The 23,892-nt window shown below is 36.1% G+C and overlaps 1 protein-coding gene across 1 annotated transcript in view; it reads left to right on the plus strand.

The window, feature by feature from the left end:
• ctnna2 (catenin (cadherin-associated protein), alpha 2) overlaps nucleotides 1–23,892 on the plus strand; it is a 307,681-nt gene that overhangs the window by 52,380 nt on the left and 231,409 nt on the right. The window contains exon 7 of the mRNA XM_028017938.1: nucleotides 14,339–14,542. Coding sequence (XP_027873739.1) covers nucleotides 14,339–14,542 — 204 coding nt within the window. The remainder of the gene's footprint in view (nucleotides 1–14,338; nucleotides 14,543–23,892) is intronic.

Here is a 23,892-nt window from a genome sequence, read left to right on the forward strand (position 1 = left end):
TCTGTCAAATGCTTGGTTAAAACATGTAAATCTTGCCACAGATTTACTTTAAAAACTTTAAAGCTGTACCGCAGCTTTCAAAGGTTAGAGTTTTTAATATTTGACCCTTGATGGACCCTGAGGATCCCTGATGTAAACCATATTGAAAACCTGGTGATATAAAGGTTTATTGCAATGACAATAGTGAACTACTTTACTTGAAAAAAGCAGAGACAAAACATAGAACATTTTCGATGGTGTTACAATGTAATCAAATGTGCTGATCGAGTGCCAAAAATAGGCATTTGGTCAGCTTTGCAGGGGAAAGAGGGCTTCTTATTAATTATAGCACTGTCCGTGCTATCTCATAGAGCTGCATTCACAATGGCTGTATAACTGAATTGATGACCCTTTTGGACAACTTTTATCTAATTACGTCTGTTAAAAACCAGTCTTTTGCTCATCTTTTGTACTCATGCACAAAATGATTACAATGTAACTTTATCACTATTGAGTGTTAATGATGTCTGAAACCGAAACAAAAAATGCGTTTTGTTTTTATTCTTTTGTTCTGATAGCCAGATTTTTATTTTTCTTTTTAGAACGGGATTACACATTTGAGTTTCCAGAAGCTGCTATACGGATACTTGGTTTGAACCCAGCTGATTTAGACAAAAAAATTACAAGGGGTAAGATCATTCGAATGGACATACACAATGTCTATTGGAATGATTTCTTTTGAAGGGATTGCAGTAAGGAAGTTTGGGGTTATCGTTGTGCAAGGCTAAATTTGGAGTAGCAGAAAATGAAAAGAAAACTGTATTCATATGCAAATGTCGACAAGTTCCTGTGTGTCTGCACAGTTTTCAATTATGGGAGAGATGTATATTTATGACTAGTCCAAAGCAAAGTGGACAGGGCTGTCTGATTTTATTTTGTGAGTTGAGCATTACCTTTCTAGAGTGCTATTCTCTCAACAATCCCAACAGTTTGAACCTTTAATCTTCAAAACCTTTTAATGATGGTAATTAAATTCAAGAATTCAGGAAAATTATAGCAACTAACGCAGTGTGGAGTTAAAGAAAGTCTAAAAATACACATTATGTTTTGGGATTGTAATTTTTTCTTTACCTATTGCACAAAGGAGGGACAGTAGCTCCTTAATGTTCCATGAGACAATGTATGATCCAGTGTCAGTCTTTAAAAAATAATGTTCTCTTTTATGATTTTAATGATTTCCATTCAATTATTCTGGTAATTTTCCATCAGTGTCTACTCCTGTAAAGTTTTAGACAAGCTTTCATCTCTGTTTTTTTCTCATTCTGTTTATTTTTTCCATGCATTTTTCAGAAATTCCCTTAAATAGTATTTAATCCAGAAATGAGCAAAAATAACTAAATGGTTTTGGATTCTTATTTTGGTTTACATGGGCATTCACTTGAAATTATTGTTTTTGAAGGGACGTCTAGAGATAACAAAAACCTGGGCTGTCTCTGTCTCACTAACAAGGCAAAAAGGCTTGACTCAAAGGCCTCATCAGTCCAAATTCCTCCAAAGTAGTAAATTATGTCAGATAAAACACAAAACCGACTGGTAAAGGAAACATACTTTAATAATCTTATAAAAGAACATCGCCTCAACAGAAAAATATCAACAGAAATCCCACTGTCTTGTAACTACATCATCACTATATACACACGAAATGCTACAACAGCATATATCAACTGTAAAGGCCACAGTGCTGTTTGTCTGTGTTTAATACAGCATCAGAGGATCTATGGTGTCATGGCAACCCCTTTGGGTGCATGGAGGAAGTGTCTGCGGCACGTAATGTAATTCCTGTGACATGGCTGAGACACCTTCCATTGTTTTAAGCCGTGTTAAATGTCATCAAGACCCAAGAGAATCACTCTTACACAATGGTACATGCATAAGAGCTTCTGTTCAATCTCCTGTTGAGTAATTCAAAAAAATGCCTTCTTCCCTCCAATCCTTCTTAGCTCAACAAGTCCCTATTAAGCAAAGAAAGGACAAAGAAACATACTTTCAAATGTTAATTGCATCTCTTCTTGCAATGTCTAATTACATTTATTTTATTACAATACTTCCAATAAACAACAGTTAATGAGGGGGATTAGTAGGTGAGCCATGATGGGCATAATTACCTCTTTAAACCACCATCGTATGTATGTCTAAGGTCTATTGTGAGTGGAGGCATGGTGTTATGACAATGGAACTATTTTAAAGTCCTTCATCATTACCTTCTTTCAAGTGATTCTTGTGATCCTTTTCCTTTTGTACGTCTGTTAATTTTATCAGCAGTGTCAGATGATTCCATTGTTAGGACCAAACATTTCCAAATCTCCACATTTCAGATTTACCATAAAGTAATTCCTTAAATCAAGTATAGTAAGGTATTTAAACAAGACTTGCTTTTACAGTGCCACCAGAGGGGTCAGGAATAAAGCTATAGATACGTTCAAAGTAGGGTTTGGTTATAAACTGATATGTTAAGTTTCAGAGATCTCTGCACTGTTTTTTTTCCCATCATCTGAAAAACATGGTATAGCATAAGTACAAACCTACCAAAACATGACCATCCACCTGACCTGACAAGCCAGGCAAGACGAACATAAGCAGCCAAAAGGCCTGTGGTCCCTGTAAAAGACCTTCTCACTCAGGTGAGACAGTCTATTTTGAGGTTAAATACTTTTTGTTCTCAGCAATTTTGTCTATGTGGCAGAACATTGAGAGAAAAACATTATTAAAAAGCAATGCAGTGGAGACAGGAAATCTGTGAATGAAAGTCTTATGTTGAGACGACACCAAAATTTGCAAATTTGTCTGACTAAATGTGTAAACACCATCCCCGTGGTCTAACTTTGTGGTGGCTCCTGTGGAAACTATTGAATGGTTTTAAGGTTCACTTTCAAGTAGAGATACAATAGAATGGTTTGGATCAAAACATAATCCTATTAAATGGCTCAGTCAAAGTATAAGATCAATGCCAGTTTTTATAAACAACTTTTCAGACATTCTCCATTAAATCTAACTATGCGTTAGCTGTTTTTCAAATAAGAGGCAAAAAACGTATATCTAGATGGCTATAGCTGGTAGAGATGTACCCCAAAAGATTTGTGGCTTTAATTGCAGTGAAAGGTACAAAATATTGACTTAATGTCTGAATACAAATGCGTGGCACACTTTCCAGATTTTACCTTGTAAAGCAATTCCAAATCATGCATCTGTATCCTTCCACTTTAAAATGACGCACTACTTTGTTTTGGTTGTCATATTTTTGCAAAGCATTATCTATGATTCACAGTTTAAATGATTATTTCAGATGAATAAAACAAAACATGTGTGCCTGTAAATGCAGGCATGGTTTATTGAGGGCCTGTCACCTTCTTTATTTGAGTTTCAATAAAGTCGTCTTTTAGTATTTGAGCAATTTCGTTATGTTTATCAGTGAAGTGCAAAAACTAAAGTTTCCAAAAGGATTTCTTTCATGTTTTGTTCCCAGCTGGAAGCAGGAAACTCCACATTTGTGCAGTCCCCTTCTATGCACAGCTCATTATTTTCTAGACAGTCACAGCGTGGAGGTAATACTGACACAGAGAAAAGCCATCTGACTTAGTGGGAAATGTCATGCAAGTAGCTGGATAACTCTGCATGTGCATATACGGATGTTGCTATACAAACGAGCGACAATGTGGACTCCTAGTGATATTAGTGCATGGAGAGCACTCAGGTGTGCTCCTCTGACTTTTTGTGTGTGCCACACCCCATGATGAGACAAGAAAAAATGCAATATTACAGATCCTTTGTCCCAGTCCTGCTGTTCTCTTCTGTGAAGGCAGGAGCTGGCTTGCCGATATGACACTCCTTACACTTTCACTTATTATCACCTTGGGTCTAATTAAAAATGAAGATGGCTTTCACACATTTATAAATCATATTTCTTAAAAATTACATTAAAGAGGGGAAAGAGCTATGTCCGACTGTTTTTAAAAGTGATTAATCAACTTGTCTTCCTGAAAACTATTGTGACCTTCACAGATCTGAGCTTTCCTTAGTTTATTGTGTGTAGAAAGCAAACATAATTACAAGCTTGTCAAATTACTTTGCCTTTCTAGTCTTTGAGATGCTGCAGTGAATTTTAGCTGTTGACATAAGCTCACACAGGCACTGACCTAGTGTCAGTGTGCTACATTCTTTATTGGCCCCAACTTTTTTGTAATGTTTGTACTTGGTTTCTGAGCCAGCTCAATACCTCATTCACAATCCAATTAGCACCAATGATATTCTGGTGCAAACTGTCTCACTGTGTGTGAGAAAATTACTCCTTGACGCTGTTGTCATCTAAATAAAAACTTGTACTATAAACAGAGGAGGCACACAATTGATAGGTAAAAAATAGGCTTTGGGTCCACTTGTCCTTACCAACTGGTCAGATTTATCCCAGTGCTCTTGAGCTGCATTGTGTGATGACATCTGTTCTTGTTCACAGAGGTAATTTATCTGTACTTTTAAAAAAATTGAATTGGAAATGCTAAATGTTGGAAGGTTAAGTAAACATATGGTTTGTAATCTGGATGTTAATGAAAAGCTTTTTACCTGACACTTTTTTCATGTTCTTTGGTAAATAACTCGACCTCTGTCAGAATTAATGAAGAACATTTCTGAACATTAATTGACAAGTTTTCACAAAGATTCTCAACTAGATTTCAATCTGGACTTTAACTACACCACTGAAGCAAATTAATTGTTAAAAAAATCCATTGTATCTCTTTCTGTATGTTTAGGGTAGTTGTCCTGCTGGAAGGTCAGGCTCTGCCTCAGTCTAGAGTCCTTTGTAGTCTTTATCAGGCTTTCTTCCTGGTTTGCCCTGTAATTACATTTGTATTGAGCTGGTTAGAGTTGATATCCAGCAACTCAAACCACCTGCTACCACCCAGTTTTACCATCCATATAATTTTGAGTGTAAGGTATCTGCCACACTCAGCTTTACATGACTTGACTAAATGTTTATATTTGCTGTTCACCTGCATGGCTTGTTTGCAACCAACAAACAGGATTATCAATGGCTTTCTGATTATCTTTTTTCATAAAGCCCATATTTGTATAGTGCATGAGTAATTGTTGTCATGTCAATATATTCTCCCACCTCAGCTGTGAACCTCAACAGCTCCTCCGGAGTTATCTTTGGTCGTCTTGCCACTTTTCTGAAGAACACTGTCCCTGCTCAGCCTGTTAGTTCAAGTGGAAGCTATCTCTTAGTAGGTTTGCATTGGTCTCATAGTCTTTATTTCTAGATGAAGGATAAAACAGTGCTCCATGTGATGTTTAACATAACCTCCTCTTTACCTTCTAAATTGTAGTTATTTGCTACCTAGTGTTGGTGTATTATGTCATAAGATACATTGAAATATGTGGTTGCAATTCAACAAAGTGTGAAAACATTTCAAGGATATAAATATTAATTTTAATAAAATCTTAAATTACATCCTGAATTTCCAGAGTATCAGATTTTATATACATTCAAAAAGAAGGGGTTTAATAAATAAATCTTTCTGTAAACATGGACTTTTATGGATTATGTTTTAATTAGATAATTAACTCATAAGCTGTTTAGGCCTGGTATGAAAATACACAGCTATGAATTGGTGGATCTGTTCAAACTTTTGACTGGAGCGGTCTTCTGCTGCCAGAGAGTCTGGGCACTAACCCAACTACTATTACCTGTATAGAGGAGATAATTTATGTTGGCTTTATTATGCTACTCTCATGTATTAGTGGTTATTGTGCTACATTTTTAAGAATTACAGAACATCCATACCTTACTGTTGTTCTGATAATAAAAGCTTTTGTCTCCCTCACTATCTTTAGCTTTGAAACAACAGGATAAATGGGTGTCAATAAAACAGATCTCTTATAAGAGCTTTAGCTATGACAAAGATAAGAAAACAATAAAACAAATACACCTTTAAAGTTTTTATTTCAGATCAATCAAAAATCAATCCAAAGTGTTCTTCATCTGACATTCTAACAGCCCAGTTTTAAGGTGTGCTCAAGATCATAATTGTTTTACCTCAGTATCATACCCACATACTGCCACCAAAAGATGGTATACTTTCTACAATGATGACTGCATGCCTGTGCCAGAAAAAGTCAGGGAAAAGGGAAAATAAAAAAATTACTCAGCCATTGTAACTGTGATGAATTGATGCATCATTTTGTCTTCTAGCAATGTTTCCACTTTTGAACAAAAGCTTCATGGCAAGGCACAGAAAAGAGTGAGTGCAATGAGATATCAAGTAGCTTAAACCCAAGGCAACAAATTCCTCTTGAAGTGACTCAGTTGTGGTGTTGTGTGGGAAAGGGAAAACTGATGACCTAATTGATGGAAGCACTATCTTTCACATGATTTCAAGGTATTCAGATGAGAATATCCCACAGTGAGCTAAATTTTTGAAAATAGATTATGATGAATGTTATTATTTCCTTTTGCCAATCAAGCTGATTATGAGCAGTCTTAACTTTTCACCGTAGGTGCAGGAGGCCATAATCAAATCTGATATAATCAAACCTGCTGGATCCAAATTCAGAAATTAATCAAAATGTGTTGATCACCGGAAATCATATGTTTTGTCAATGTGTGTTTTAGGCTGTAGAGAGTAATTCCATACATTTATGGTAACATTAAAGAAAACCCTCTGTCAATTTCAGGATGATAACCTGTAAACAATCTGGTTTTTACCAGGTTCTAAAGTAATGAAAGTTTTTGCATAGTCTTCTTTGTTGCTCAAAGAAGTCCTTTACTTTTAAAATTCTTGAGCAGTATGTATATGAAGTGTTATCCTTTCGTATATTTAGTTGGAGAGATGTTCACCCAGTAAACAAGTTTACTTAATAATTATGCTATTGCTCCAATGACTCCTTGGTTACAGTTACTCTCAGAAGAAACGCATTTTATTCCATTTAATATATTGTGTCATTTTATGTCAAAATAAGCTTACTTGTTATTAATATCAATATTGTTCATTTTATCATAGCTGCATGTATTACTGTTTTTCTTTTCTTTACTTATCTGTATAAAGGCAGCATTTGGACAGGTTTTATTTCACAAATGTATTTTGTCTGGTGGACTGCATATTTATTTCCTCTTTATTTTAAAACAACCAAGGTTAGCACTGCTACAGCACTAATTACACTTTTTGTACTTTTTTCTTTGAATACCAATCCCTCCAATCTAATTTTGTTAAAAAGACACAGATAGGACTCCACAAATACATTGGTCATACTGATGGCCAGAGAAAAGACAAGGTCCAATATATGGTCTTTTACATTTGGGGCTGACAGGATAGCATGGAATACAAATAAGTAGCAATCAACTCAATAGCAGACAAGGTGTGGCCAAACCATGCACAGGCGACACATTTCTGCACATTTCTGCATCAACTTCTAAAAATACAGTGGGATTTAACTTGGTCGTAGTTGAGAATAGGACCATTAAAACAAAAAAAGACAATTAAAACACAGTTGTGTTGCTTTTACTCACAACTGCTGGCGCTTTTACACTATTTCATGTTGAATTTGTTGTTTTTTTCCTTCGACACAGTCAGTCTGGTCCACAAAACAGGCATTCCACAAAAAAACAACTTGTGGGGTAATTCTTTGCCCCTGTTTCACTACAGGAAAGAAAACAAGACATGTGTTCCCCATGGTGCTTCCATATTTGGATTATAAATTATCTTCAGTATATGCAGTATGTTTTTTTTTTTTTCTTTTTTCTGAAACTACCTGTCCTAAAATGCTTTGGAGGAGGTATCAGACCATGATACTGATTAAAGCTTGCTGCTCTAGCCCACCTCCTGCCTTCCCTTTGTTCTCGTTAACAAACCACTTTGAAGAGAAAGCGGTCTCAACATTAGACATTGTGTGTCAGAGAAAAATAAAAAATGAATAGATGCCTGAGTCAGGTTAAACAATTTATGTCAAGTTGTTTGAGAAACTGTCAGTGTTTATAGAAGATAAAGAATCACCGCAGAGCTTTCAGATGATCACCACATGGGTTTTGGTTTTCAGCATGACTTTAAAGATGCATCTGAATGGTTTCAAACTGCAGCATGACCAGGTGGAAAATCACAGATACAGACATGAATGCTGCAGTAAGAGCTTTTCCATCCAGCTTCACATGTGGGAGACACTGCAAAGGCAAAATCCTTGCTGCCAGTTTACAGAAGACATTTTCTGCCACTGGCCATGTAGCTTAAAAACAGAGTGTACTTAAAGCTGTTCATATCCTAATTTCCACATAATGAAGCTGAGAAAATTAAATGTTAATCATCTATTATCTTGGATGCTGACTTAAACATAGAAAATCAAACTTCAAAGCAGTCAATTAAAGCCTCCAATTAAATGTCTTTTTTTTTTTTTAAAATAAGTAGAAATTACATATAAGGGGGGCAGAGGGATATATCAAATAAATGCCCCCTGCAACATCTCCAAAAACACAGTCACAGTTTGCAACAGCCATTATTTTTGTCTAACTCTTACAAGTCATTCAGGAAATTTTAATTTATATACTGGTCATTTTAATAAATTACATTGGTTAGTGGTAGGAAAAACTGAAAATGCCGTTGACTTATAATATTAACCAACAAGGCTCTATAGATTTAATAGTCTAATTTTGTTTTATTCTCCAGTCATACTCACCTTCAAGGAAACTTAACAGATTTTATATTGCACAAATTTAAAAAGTCTTATTGGTAAGAACAGTTTTTTCTACTGCACATTTGTGCAGTGGATTAAATTCTTAGAGAATGAAAACAATTCTTTGAATATTTTTATATCAACTCTTAAACAGTGATTACAGAATTGTATTAGCTGTAGGGATCCAGCTGTTGAGCGTTTAGCATGTCTTTGTGAGAAGAACACTATTGTGTATTTTTATTTTAATATTCTAGGATTTGTAAATAATGTTCATGTTTATTATTTTTTTCCCTCTTTTTTATTGAAAAACATGGGTTTTTTCTAATTGGTGTATTTCATTAAGCGTAATTTCAATTTGTGCGATTTCATTGTTGGAAGTGCAGCTGGCGATATGATAGTAAGATTTGATTGTGCTCTTTTCTTTTGGGACATATGATACCAAAGAAGAAATATCTAGCTTACTATAAAGCTACCTTAAGGTGAAGGAAAAAAATGTTTTGTTGAATTAAGACTTTTTCCTCTGATTTATAATTTGTGGTTCCTGAGTGATTGTACTCGATCTGTTTCGTTGTCCTTGTGACAATGACAATAAAGATTTATCTTATCTTATCTTATCTACTGACAGCAGCAATACGAGTCTACTATTGCAAGTCTATTTTAATCACTGGCTGTAAAAGACCTAGACCTAACCAAGAGTCAGGTGCTGTTCATTAGGTCAGTCAGTCAGATGGCAGGGTATGACTTGCATCCCCCCTGGGCCATCATGAAAACAAGATTTTGTCAAACATAGTGAAAGTCAACATCAGGCAGCTATTGAACCCTGGAACGGGGCCACAGAAAGACAGTGCAGTGGTATGCTCAAGACTGCTGAAATCCCTTGTAGACAATAGAGTTGTAATTAAATATTGGTAAGTCCTGGAAGGCATGTTGGATATAGGCTGATGTGACATGCACCCTCTTTTACTGTTTCTTGCCTCAGAGTGGGGTCAGAGTAATAACCTCACTCTTTGTGGGCCAAACATTAAGTTGCCTTTGGTCTCGATGCACTGTCATAATCAGATGGTATACTCAAACAGAATTACAGACTGCTACGTACTGACCCAAAATCCCTGCGGGAAAAAGTGTGCGTGGGAGGCTCCAGCCATTGTGTCTCTTTAAGTAATCTGGATTTTTTGAATAGGTTTTTAGATGTACAATGCATTAAGAAAAAAAGACTAGGTACAAGATACTTAGCAAATGTTAAACTGAGACAAAAGTATGCTTTAGGACAGGTTGCATAAAAAAGATCAGTCAATAAACAGTCTTAAAAGGTTATAATGCAAAAGTTCAGATTTTTGTAGGAATAATACAAAAAATAGCTTTCTGTGTGGTGCATGCTGTATTTATAAAATATAGAGCAATAAATGGGAAAATACAGGAAAAAGGTTATTACTAAGAACTTTGAGAAAATGAATAAGAGTTCTCTGAACAGGGGTTGTCATCACAGAGCACTCACGCTTTGAAAGAGTCTGAAAGCACTTCCTTCAAGCTTTACCATTTAATAGCACTGCAAGTGTGGTAACTGTACAATATTGTCCAACAAACAAGAAAATTTTCTAGTTTGACATAAACCTTCAGCCACACTATTTTATGGCCTGACGCTTTACTCACACGTAAAGGCGCTGCATAGAGATAGATCCTAATAAATTAGATTGTAATTGAAAAGTTCATTTTAGTAATTCAGTTCCATATGTGGAAACTAAAATATTGTAGTTATGTCCAAAATATCCAGAACTTTAGCAGATTTGGATTTAAAGTATATATTTTTAATTTTACCAAAATCTTTCCTCTGAGTGGCAGTAATATTAATGGTTTGGAGCCACACAGCCAGAGTCTCAACTTTAAATCTGGCACACTCTCAGTGCACACAATCAACAGATTAGGGTGATGGGAATAATTTCTTTCCAAACTCAAACATATAGAGCTCATTGCAAAAGATTAATTGCCAAAATAATGATGTAGACATCCTGGAACCTGGTCAGCAATTATAAAAACGCTCTACTGTAAAGACAGTAAAGATTTTTAAACAATGTATATAATTTTTAGATGTCATATTCTTAATTAAAATGTCATCCATCCATCCATCCATTTTCTAACACCCTTCTCCCTAGTGGGGTCAAGAGGGGAGCTCGTGCCTATCACCAGCTTACGTTCCGGGCGAGAGGCGGGGTACACCCTGGACATGTTGCCAGTCTGTTGCAGGGCAACACAGAGACAGACAGGACAAACAACACACACTCACACCTAGGGAGAATTTAGAGAGACCAATTAACCTAACATTCATGTTTTTGGACTGTGGGAGGAAGCCAGAGTACCCGGAGAGAACCATCGCATGCACAGGGAGAACATGCAAACTCCGTGCAGAAAAACCCCGGGCTGGGAATCGAACCCATGACCTTCTTGCTGCAAGGCAACAGTGCTACCAACTGCGCCACTGTGCATTAAAATGTCAATAAAAACATATTAATTATTATTTCTAATTGATACTTCTTTCATATTTCTGACTATTTCCTATCTTGGCCAAAATTGTAATTGTAATTTTAAATGTAAGTCTGCCAGGTGTGTAGACAGATGGTCATAGACACCTTCTACAAGGACGTTAGGCCACAAATGATTCATTTAGATTGAAAGTGAAGGAAAGGGGCTTGGAAGTAACCATGAAAAAAATTGGAAGCAACAGGGAGAACTCCAGCCTTTAGGATTCACAAGTTGTGTACAGAAACTTGAATATGTGCTTTGAAAATCAAAATTTGAAAAGCAGGGTTCCAGAGTCTGGAAGAAAAGTGGAGAGACACACAATAAAAGTTGTTAGAGAATCAATGTGAAATTTCCAGTTTCACTATTTGAGGAACCAAATTGTTTATAGAGCCTTCTCCACCTTTTTAAGTCCAAAATCAGCCTTTCTGTAGAACACAAAATTATGAAGCATTCATGCTTCCCTCATTTGACTAGCTTTATGGAGCTGCTGTTTCATTTTCTAGTCGGCCCTGGCACCTGCCCACACTACTAAAAGGAACAACACCTGGTACTTAATTACCATGGTAACAGTGGAAGACAGCAAACCCAACAGCGTAGATGAGCTGAAAGCTGCCATTAACTGCCTTAACTTCTTGTCGGTGTCATAGGCCAATTATCCCTATTCTATGCTGCACTGATGCATTAATTCATGGGGGACAAAAAAAAAAAAACCTTGATCAAGGATTGAGTTAACATGTTGTATATGAACAGACATACCTTATATCACCTGGTGTGTACTGAAACTATATAATATCCGAGTTTTACTTTTTGATTTGATTTATTGAAATAATTCTAATTCATTGGAGTCTCAGATCATATAGCAAAAGAGAAGCATTGATGAGCAAAAATGCATTTGTTGATGAGCACTAATGTTTAATTTGCGTTGTTCCTTAAATTAATTACTATCATGTTATTTATTAGGTATGTGAGACACATTGTTTTTAACTCAACAATTACAAATTGCATTATTGTTGACATTTTTGTTTTTATTTTCAAAAGACTGGGTAAGCTACTATAGACATCTAAAGTGACCAGAAAACAGGCCGACTGATGATGAATGAGTAGGTTCAGAAAATTTTCATTTATTCATCACTGAACTTTGAGGAAGCTGTCCCCGTCAGTCATAATCATTGTTTTTTTTTTTTTGAAGATAACTGAAAAGATTTCAGTTACATTGTTTTTTTTTTTTTGTTGTTGCTTTTCCATTTTTCATCTTTATTATTCCCAAGTCTCTACTATAATTGTACTCTGACAAGCCATGTGGAATAAAAATATAATTTCAGTCTTAAGGGATGTTCTCAGTTCCCCTTCATGGTCTTTTCTTCTCTGGACCTTTTCATACTGAGATACAGAGTAAATTGAACTTTTTTTTGTTCTACCAAAATGTGTAATTTCTGAAATAGATGCCATCAGAAAGACTGCAAATAAGGGCAACATGTCCAACCTTTTTCTTAACTCCTTACTCCCGTGGTGAATTTAATCATGAACCTTCATATGCAGAATATGTTCATGTAAGATATTTTACGCTTTTTATCTTGTGCACCAACATATGCACTTGTCAGCTTCAGATGAAACGTAGACTTTAGAGATCTTGTTCTTTCTTACTTTAGAGGTTATTTGGCATCATTTGACAGTCTGTCACTCTGTCCCTGGAGCAACCTGCTTCAAGTACACTGCCTTTGTTCTTACTGTTTTTTAGCATATGCCAAACTCTCCACGTAAGTTATTTTTACAGCTTTTCTTGTCAGATTTACGTGCATTAAGATCACAAAAATATATCCTAATTTTAGCATTGCATCCAATGTTGATTTATTTTACCAATTTTTTTAAAGCTTAGAATTACAAACTATAATTGGTAATGTCATTAGGTAAGGCTTAACGTAAATGACTGATCAAATAACAAAAAAGTGGGGCTCGTCTCGTCTTTCAGTTTAAAGACTTAGTGTGGCGTTTAATTGGAGCAGTAGACTTTATTCAAAATGTTTTAAATACAAATGAAAGAAAACCACAAAGCATCAAATAAAACAATTTAAGAACAATGCTAATTAAATAAGAAGGTGGGCAGCTGTTTCAAAAACATTATGAACTCAATTTAGAAATAAAAGTAATACCAGTTAACAAACCTTAAAAATAAAAAATATGGACATGTCTCAAGTAACCATGAACAAAGCAGAGTTTCAGGGGCAGTTTTTGAACTTTTACTGACAGATTGAAAAGGGCAACCTTTATGCATGAACAAAAACCAATAAGTTGATTGGTTCAGATGTTTAACTTAATGTAGACTTACACAAAGCTACTCTTTTTTCTGTCATTTTTCTATTTTCCACCTTTAAATCCCCCCAGTTAAAAGTTTCCTCCTTCAAAATAACTGTGTTTCTTAGAAATCTATTTTTATTTTTTACATGTAAATAGCAAAAGAAACTGAATCATTATTCTGAGCTCAGTGCACCTGCCTGTACATTTCCCCTACTTCAGATCAGAGAGCAGAGACATTCAACAGACTGAAGGTAGACCTCATTAGTAAGCATCAATACTTAATAACCGGCCTTAGCAGAGGTCACCATGACCCAGTGGCAATAGATCTCAATGAGGTTTCCTTTTGGGTTTTTATCACTTGTCATTATTCTCAGTATATTATATTCATACTCCAACTCTGGTACTACATGGGAACCTTAATCAATTATTATATTTAAACTATATATAAAATATACGTTTTGGAGATCTTGCCTTGCAAGACGGTCAGCTTTCAGGAAGAAGCAAACTGTTGCATTGTGTATGGCCCTATTGTACAAACATCATTTTACAAGCTGGTGAGCGGGAATCTTTTTGGAATATGGTCAACAGATAACACAGCCGTTGATCTGTCTTGACAGATTATTCCCTCCAAGCAAATGCTGCTGTTTTTTACTCCGGGGATACTCTCATAAAACACTTTGCTCACATTTTTCTAAGTCAGTATGGATAAAATTGAAATACAGCATACCACATGATATGTTTTGGATCTCTTCTGATCTCTTTTTTTGGCCAGTATACCCCGTCTTAGTTTCCTGACCTTATACATGCTTCTTTTTTTTTTTTATTCCTGCAGAACAAGATCATCCTGGACCCTTTGACATTCAGTGAGGCTCGTTTCAGGCCCTCTTTGGAGGAGCGCTTGGAGAGCATCATCAGTGGGGCTGCGCTAATGGCTGACTCATCATGCACACGCGATGACCGCCGTGAACGCATTGTGGCTGAATGCAACGCTGTTCGTCAGGCCCTGCAAGACCTGTTGAGCGAGTATATGAACAATGTAAGTACAAAAGTCCTTTGTGCACCTTTTGGAAACAAACAAACCACTTAAACATGCTGTCACTCTTAGTTTTTTTATACATTTTATTTACATTTTTGAATGTAAATTATATTAATATACAGTCTATATGTATACACAATGTATTTGTGTTCATGTGGGAAACACATATTTACTTTTCTACTGTTCAATATTTTCTCACATTTCTTTCATGTAGGTGTAGCTTATCCTTTTCTAAGGCTCCTGTTGGGCTTTGCTGGGTTTTTCTTTATCTGTTTCAGGAGTTAAGGAACAAACATTGTATATGATATACATGGAAAAGAACCCCTTAGGTATATAGGTGATGCTGGATTGTTTATTCTTGAATTGATCTGAAGGCAGATGAAAGAAAATGAATAATCCACTCGCTCTATGTTTTTATCAAGTGCAAAGTCCCGAGTCTGTAAAGTATATTGGTAATTTCCTTTACCATCTGTTACTTTTTGTGAATCCCTTTGGTATTATCTCTATCAGAGTGCTGCTGCAAGCAGGTTTGATGATGACCAAAGATGACAGTGCAAGGTGAGGTGTTGGTAAAAGTCAGCTCTGATGTGTTGAGAATAGATGCCATGAGGATCATGTCTGTTTTCAGCACATCACTGTGTTAGGAATTAGGAAAATGCCATCTATACATGTAAAAATATATGTTTTTATGTTTTTTGAGTTCAGTAATGCAGGACAGCCCGTTATGCACCATTGAGGATTCTGCGGCCTCTATTCTAGCTCCAGTTTTCTGCTCCTGATGTTTCATTTGACTCTAAAGTTACTTAAGAACCTATAATATAAGACATATGACCAGCATTTTCAGTATTTTTCTGAGCCCTCCTTCCATGAGGAGAAATATTTGGAGGAAGACTTTGTTCCATCTTCCCGATATCTAGCAAAGTCTTGCTTTCTCTCACCACCTCAATAAGCCAGATATGTCAACATGTTGAAAATCGTTTTCTTACAGCATTTATGGTTCCTCTGAAGTCATTTGAAGCACTTCACAGATTCTGAAAATAACATTTGATTATTGCTTTTTAGTAACAACATCCACACACAAAGAACATTTTTGCCAGTTGGAAAAAGAAAGAATATTCAAATTTCTGACCAGCTAATGACTATAAATGGCACAAAGTCTGTTTAAAAGTTTAAAACTCACCTTCACATCAACAATTGCCGCAAGTCTTTCTACAGATCTTCCTCTATAATTATGCCATGTTGCAGATTAAAACTAGAATCTAAACTAAAACCAACCCAATATTGTCTTTTGTAAGTCTTCCAAACTTGGTACAACAAATGAGGAAAATTATGCTTAGGGCAATCAATATTTTTCTTTATTCTTTAAATTTTTGACAGGAAAATGTTACAATGGAAAAGTCTGTGTATTTTAAGTTCAATGGTGTATATTTTGGCAATGTGCCTTTTTGGGTGTACCTCTTTTTAAGATTGCAGCAAATATTGTTTGGTGGAGGCAGATAGATGGTGTAGCTTTGTTTTTCCTTCTTTAGAAAAACAAGATTTGAAAGATATCTCAGTGAAGAACAGTATCAAGACTAGAAAATTTCTGAAGAAATTTAATTTAATTTACGGGGCCTGCTAAAGTGTGCCCGTCCGTTGGAACCCAGTATTCTGATGCTAAAAATTTGAATCAGTGCTAAAGTAAGCTACAGTGTACTCAATAGCATGTGGAGAGTCATGACCATGTTGAGCAGCATGGACTTACTTCATTCAGTATGTTAAAATTTGTGTACAAGCTAAAATTAGCCAAAATGCTAATGTTAGGCTAAATATTGCCAGGCATCTGGGTTATAACTAGCATGTTGTCTTACAATCACTTCCTCCATTCAGTGTGCTAAACATGGCTAAAAAATAAACAAAATAGCTAAAAAGCTTATTTTATGGAAAAGGCTACTGTTAATGTGGGCAGTGCATTGCTAATGTTAATGCACTGCCTTCTGATTTTTTTTTTTCAGATGTTTACTTTGGCACTTGGTTACCAGAAAATCTCTAAGCAACAGATTAACAACAGATATTGTTATTGTTCAGAAAACATAAGATTTCCTCTGCTCTTTTTAAATACTACTTGTCTTACACTACTTAACAAGAATTGTGCAGTTGGTGAATTTTGCAGAAAAACAATTAAACAATTTTTTTTTTGTTATTGGTGTTAAATATATTATAAAACAGACATTCAAAACAAAAGAAAAAAATCTGATTTATACTTCGTGGCAGTTCGTTACCTGAAATAATCGCTCATCTTGTAACATCAAATTAATTATTATTTATAAAACATAAGCTATTTTGAAATACCGTATTTTCCGCACTATAAGGCGCACCTAAAAACCTTCAATTTTCTCAAAAGCCGACAGTGCGCCTTATAATCCGGTGCACCTTATATATGGACCAATATTGAGCCACAACAGGTCTCGCAACTACGGTAAGAAGCCGCCGACTTTATTTTCCCCGTAGAAGAAGAAACGGGGAAAGCAGACGCCGACTTCATTTTCCCCGTAGAAGAAGAAAAGGGGAAAGCAACCGCCGATGCAGCCAGCGGTGCACGCTGGGTTTTGTGTAAAGACCCCGAAATGGCTCCTATTAAGAGACACGCTTATGACGCAGAGTTTAAGCTCAAGGCGATCAGTCACACAGTAGAACACAGGAATGGGCTCTTTGCACCTGCTGCGCTGACGTCACAACCGCATGCGCAAATGCGGCTCTCTTTTTTCGCTTTGAGTTACCATGTCAGCTAGAAAAGACAAAGTCTTAGTTCAGAAGCAAATAAAACAATACTATGAACATTGCTGTCTTCCTAATATAATGGGCTTTTAAGTTTTCATGGATTTCCAAGCAGTCCCGAATTAAGAAGACGGTGGCTTGTAAATATTCGTCACTACCAGTTAAAGCTAACGCTACACAGCAAAGTTTACAGCCTTCACTTCACTCCGGATCAACTTCTTCAGCCTAAAGAAGAAGGTAAAGGAACCTCCTGTGTTATTTCCATGGAATCACTTCTGTATTCAGCCTGAAAGAGAGTTTATGGGAACGAGAGAGCAGACCAGAGCCAGACAGCCGAGCTACTGATCCGCCTGTACACACCGCTGTAAACACCGTCCTGCTTCACAAGAAGCATGCAAAACTAATAAAGCGAAGTAACACGGAGACCATATTTTTCTAAAAGCAACAACTTTGAACCTGAACAGTCAGCTGAACTAGAACCCCGACACCAGAGCTGCTCTACTGTTAAGCTAGTTAAGCTGTTAAGCTATGGGCTTGTTGTGCTTCAGAAGCAAAAAGCATGAACCGTAAAATCACCGTTACTTGGTCTCTGACACTAACGACAATAAACCACGTAATATACTTGAAAACAAGGTAAAAACATTGTCCGTTAATGAATGATGAAAAATGTTTAGATACTTAAATAGCACATTTTTACAAGAAAAATGTAAGCTAAAGCTTACATAAGCTAAAGCTAATGTTAGCCACAAAGTTTAAAGAAAGTAAAACTCACCTTCGTATCTGTGTATAACGAGGTGAACATTTTAAAACCTTTCTCCAGTTTACTTGTCAGGGCGTCGGATCGATGTACATCATTAAGCTGAGGTGCAAAGAGCCCATAGAGCAGCAGCGAGAGAATTTAACATGAACAATCAATGGTGCGGAAGTGGAGGAAGCAACAGCTGTTCATTTCGGGAATGAACGGAGTTTTCAGAACGCTGGTTTGTAATCTATTAACAAAGTTTGACTGACCTATCTGACTATTTTGTTGACATTCCCTTTAGCGCAGCTCCATCTAATGGATGCATAACGTAACCCCAGCCTCTACTGTAGCGTCTATTCTATGCGCCTTATAATGCGGTGCGCCTTATATATGAAAAAAGTTTTAAAATAGGCCATTCATTGAAGATGCACCTTATAATGTGGTGCGCCTTATAGTGCGGAAAATACGGTACTGTTTTTCTTGAAAAGCCCAGTTTACACTACACTGTTTTTTGCCCCCATTTCCCCCATATGACAATCTTAGAACGTTCTGCATTCTAATATTGTCCCATTAAACACCCATTAAACACTTGAGTGATCAGCTTTCTGTATGCCGTCATTGACAGTCTAACCAACACAACCACATAGGCTGACTTGTTACGAATGCTGGTTGAAGCGTATGGTGCGGTCTCGCAGCAGTGTGTGACCAAGCTAGTATGAGTATTAGGTACTTGGCTGTGGGTACAACCTAAATGCCCATCTTCCAAAACTCACCTAACAAATGTAGTTTACTTACAGATGTGACTCTATTTAAAGGGAAATAAACAATGTTTCTAAGGCTTTGCCAAGATAGACTTCTACAACAAAGAAACAAAACAAATGCCCATCATAAATTGTTCATGCTTGGAGTGGTCATTGTTAGTTGCAATCTACAGGCATTTGTCATAAGAGTGATTTGCTTTATCTCTCCAGATGTAAGCTGACATACAGTGATCACTGGTTAACCGTTAACCGTTTTTTCTTTCTTGTTTGCAGTACTTGGACAGTTACAGCTTTTTTTTCTTACAGATACAGTCACAGTAAAGAAATAACACTCGCTTGCCTGCTGCTGGTTACTTATTGGTTCATTAGAAGCAATGGCATCATCATCTGTCCTACTAAGATTGCACTTGGAGTCTGCATTGGTTGGTGTAGCCTGAAGTATGGCCATCTGTGAACAAAGCTGCTTGGGTGGTAATAATACTTAAGGCAGTAATTCTGCTTATAAATATTATGTATTAATAATTCTTTCTAGTACTTTAGAGTTAGTCACTTAGGGCTAAGCTGAGAACATTTGTGATATCTAAGCAGGCTTTTAACTCAGCTGCTGTTTCAAAGAAGGAATCAGATGTTAAGATTGATGAGCTGAGCTCTAAATAAACCATTCCTAAAATGTAGGTGAGCCTTAACACAGCTTAAAGAAATCAATTTAATTTTAAGAAAAATGCATTTGAAGTTTTTTGTATTTGTTTTTCAGGCTGCTGCTCATAAGGACTCATAGTCCACTTGTGACCAATTTGTAACTCAAAGGATAGTTTGAATTGATTTATTGTCTTATTCAATTGGAGAATTAATCCTTTAGAGATACTTAATAATATGCCAGTTTACAGTTAGCAATTGTAAACAGTTATACAACTTTTATAAATTCTCTAAATTGTCAGTGAACAGACGAGTGCTACAAAATGAACACAGGTGTTGGTTAGTGTTTATGGTAATGCATATGGAAAATGTTTCTTATTTTTAATTAAATTGTTAATTTTTATGTTATCAGCACCATCCTTTTTTTCCTGCAAGTCTCATGCAATTCAGTTTTTATGATTGCAGAATCTTAAAATGGAAATAAGCCATCTACAGCATAGGCTTAAAATAGAACGAAACATGCTCAGGGAAAAAAAAAAGGACATCTTTTGCTGTATTTGGGATCAGCAACTTCAGTTTCTTGTCATTCTGCTGTTTCCTGCTGTCAGAAGGAAACCATTACTATAATTGGTTTGGACTGCTCTAGTCAGATCAGTTGGCGAAATCGGACATTTTTGACTTGAGAAACAACAGGACAGGCACCCGTCTACATTTACACTTTATGTCAAAATAATCGGAGCTTCTTTGACTTGAAACAGACATGCTGTTTACACAACACTGTCAAATTATTCCATCTGTTGGTGTATTTCTACATAAAAACATGCAGTAGAAAAGTATAGATACATCTTGTTTAAGGGAATAAAAACACAGAAGATTTTTGATTGTTGTTTGAATGTTTCATAGATGTTTCTTTCATGTCACCCTAAAAAAAAATAAAAACAAGATAGTGTTTCTGAACACCCACATTTTTTCTACTCCTAAGTCAAGCCAGCTTTTTCCTGAAGTAATTGTGCATTGGTTCATTAGGCCCATGAGTTGTGTTTCAGAGGCTACAGCTGGGAGATTGTTGACAGCCTCTGGCTGTCCAGGCTTAGAACTGAGAGTAAATCATGGAAGCATTACGAACAAAATGCTTCCCTTTTTAGCTCAACTACCCCAATAAGTTTAAATCAGCAACCTGGAATGATTTCAGAAGAGAATATTGATATGGACCTGCTTATAAAGAGCAATGTTAAATAGATTGAAATATGGAACTTAATTTTTTTTACTTTTAATCAATTTTAATTTATGGAAAAAGAAAAGAACATTCTTTTATAATCCAAATTACCTTGCTAAAGCTCATATTAACCCAATACAATTTCTAGTGTATAGTGTTATGTTAGCTCTCTGGAAAGTATTGGAAAAAACAGATTTGAAAAGTATTCTCTGTATTTTCAATTAAGAAAGACGGATAGGACAAATTGAACACATTGCTTATTTGTTCTATTGATAAAAATATGGCTTAAAAGGTAACCAGTTCCATTCTATATCCAGAAGGATATATGTAATCAATTCAACCCAATCCAATCCCATAGATTCAATTTCACATTGTCAAATTCAATTTGTTATACTTATTTGTAAAATGTTATACGTTTAATGAAGTCCAACTAATTGCACCAAGGCTAATTCATCAAGTACTTCTCCAGAGCAAGTATATGATGAGTGCACTCCTTCATCTAGATGGGGATTCAAGTTAGGGCTGCACGATGTATATTTAAAAATAAAAATGACATTGCATTTTTTCCCTAAACCTGCAATATGTATTGCAATTTAAGCCAATACAAGAATTTTCAATGTGCTCAGAATAGCACATTGAGTTATGCTGTACCACTGCCATCTTGTAAATAATTAACCAGGACTGATCTTATCTCTTTTAGTGAATGTTACAAGTATGGTTTTTGTTTGTATTTGAGAGTTATTCTTATTGTTAGAGTTGGATGATGATGGCAGCTGCAATATGCCTATTTTCATCTGTCCTCTGTTTCTCATATTCCATCACTCTCTGTGACTATTAACATTTTGGGCAATGTCATCAATGTCTGACGTGAACATCTGCTGCTGTAAGACTCTGTTCAACTAGCTGAATATTACATTAGCATGAAAAATACACCCATGTCGCCCATATCAGAAGCGGCCACTGCCCATACAAATACCATGTGACTGACTCCCACATTAATGTTCCCCAATTTTGATGTTAATGGTGACATACTGTGCGTTGCTTGCAAAAACTTATATTGGGAAGCTCAGTCGACTTGGATCGGGTCCCATCTCTTACAAAAGTCCAGAGTCCAAAACTTACAAGAGTTTGCTTAGGTTTTGCATTATGTCTAGTAAAACACAGCAAACCATCTCACATCTTATCTTGTGGTGTCATACCAATGTTTAGATGTGATGTTCTCCCATAGCATGCCCAGGGTTTCTTTTGGTTCTTCGATTTTCTCCACCAGACCAAAAGTGTCCATGTTGGAGATTCTTTTTATTTCATCAATGGAGTGAAAGTGTGTCTGCATGGTTGCGTGTGTTGTGTGTGATGGGTGTACCCTCTCTTTTACCTGATGACAGCTCCATCCCTCTCTAACCAGAAGCAGGATGAAATGGCTGTAGAAAAGGAATGATTGAACGAATTAATCATAACATGCAATGAGAAAGTTTCTTGGTCTGTAAAGGAGGCAGCTGAATATTTTCTTTTCAGTACATAATGATAGCTAACACATGTTTGTCAAAGCAATGATTGACCACCAAAAGTCTGAAAGAGTGGCTGTGTATATTGTTTTTTTTTTTTTTTTTAAGTTTACAAAAGTAATGTAAGCATCCTGTTGCCTTTATGTTTCCTCTTCCGTCTTCATAAGTGCCCCACCTTACCAACACAAATTTTTATAGGAAGCTTGAACCACAGCACAAGGTTAATCAATGTGGTAGCGGGCAATAAATTAGGTTCAAGTGACAGGAGAATGTCCATACCTGTCTCGGCTGCTGGTGATCTGTGATTGGTGACAGCAGGCCCGGCTCCCTGGCCGGTGCTGAATCATCAGGAGCAGCTGATTTAGTTACGGCAGCTCAGACAGGGAGAATCTATCAATTGATCTGGGGCGTAATGCATTACTAGCTTGGGTCAAGGGAGCCTGGGCAGAATATAGCCATAGCCAAGAGCCATGACAGCTGAAAGAGGGCAACTCTGCAAAACTGTGTACAGCTGAGAGAAGGATTTAGGGAGTGTGATAGCCAGCACACGAATGTCACACTAAGTTGGATGTGGGACATAAAACTAAACAGGACTTGTGAGGTAGGAGGATCATTAGGGGGAAACTGATGGCCTTCTTGCTCACATAGCTCCTCTGAGAGTTGCCATGTAGAATGCTCTAGCAACAGTTGGGTTATTTAATAACACATTGACTGGCAACATGTGTTAAAGTATGTCTTCTTACTGAGTTAAAATTAAATATTTGCAAACACTGTTTAAAAAGGTATAACTTTTTTTTTTGTCAATGACATTAATTAAATCCAGCTAAACTTTTCCTGTTTAAGGTCAGTTAGGTTTACCAAAAATATTTTCTATTTTGAATGACAGAATATGATGCAGAGTAAAATGGCATAATCAGAAATTGGTGCTCTGTCTACCTGATTGGCTCTCCGTCAACTGGTGTTGGGATGTGGTGGGTAAACTACAAATCCATTGATACCTGCAGTCAAGAAATGGGCCAGTTTGAGGTCATGTTTGTCTACACCAGTCTGCAACGCCTCCTCAAATGTTTTAAAGACAACTCAATAACTCAAGAATTTTGAATTCTCAACTTAATGAAATAATATTGGTCATCCAAAAATAACCTAAGACAATAAACAGTAAATTTAGTCTGATTTAATGAATGACATGAACAAAGTAATGTTTTTTTATACCATACATATACATAGATATCTGATTCAGTTGTATCTGCTTTAACTATATTATCTCATTCGCTCTACTGCTTGTCTCAGTAAAAAACAAAAAGAAGTGACTACTAGAATTTAAAATTCAAGTAAAAAGGAAAGAAAGGAAAAAAGATTCTCTAAAATCCTAACCATGGTACTAGTTAGATGGCCCCTGGTCTGATATTCAGAGCATTTTTTTCTTAAAGCTAAGCTCATGTAGGCGGCCCCAAGTAGATAACTTTACAAAACAAACAATGTTGTGCTTTTTTTTATTATTATTATGTTTGTTTGCTGCTATATGTTATTTTATTGCAGACCTTTGATTAAGTAAAAAAGTAAAAGAAAACAATTGTCAAATATTTTCTAAAATGCCTGGAGACAAATTAGGATGTAGTGTTTGATAATTTTAGATTCTTGAGAAACATTTCTCTGCTTCTCCACCACTACTTGTCTACAAAACAAATGCAAGAACAAAAAAAAAATGCTCAAATTAAAGAAAACACAATACT

The sequence above is a fragment of the Xiphophorus couchianus genome, chromosome 5, assembly GCF_001444195.1.
Source record: "Xiphophorus couchianus chromosome 5, X_couchianus-1.0, whole genome shotgun sequence".
NCBI lineage: Eukaryota > Metazoa > Chordata > Actinopteri > Cyprinodontiformes > Poeciliidae > Xiphophorus > Xiphophorus couchianus.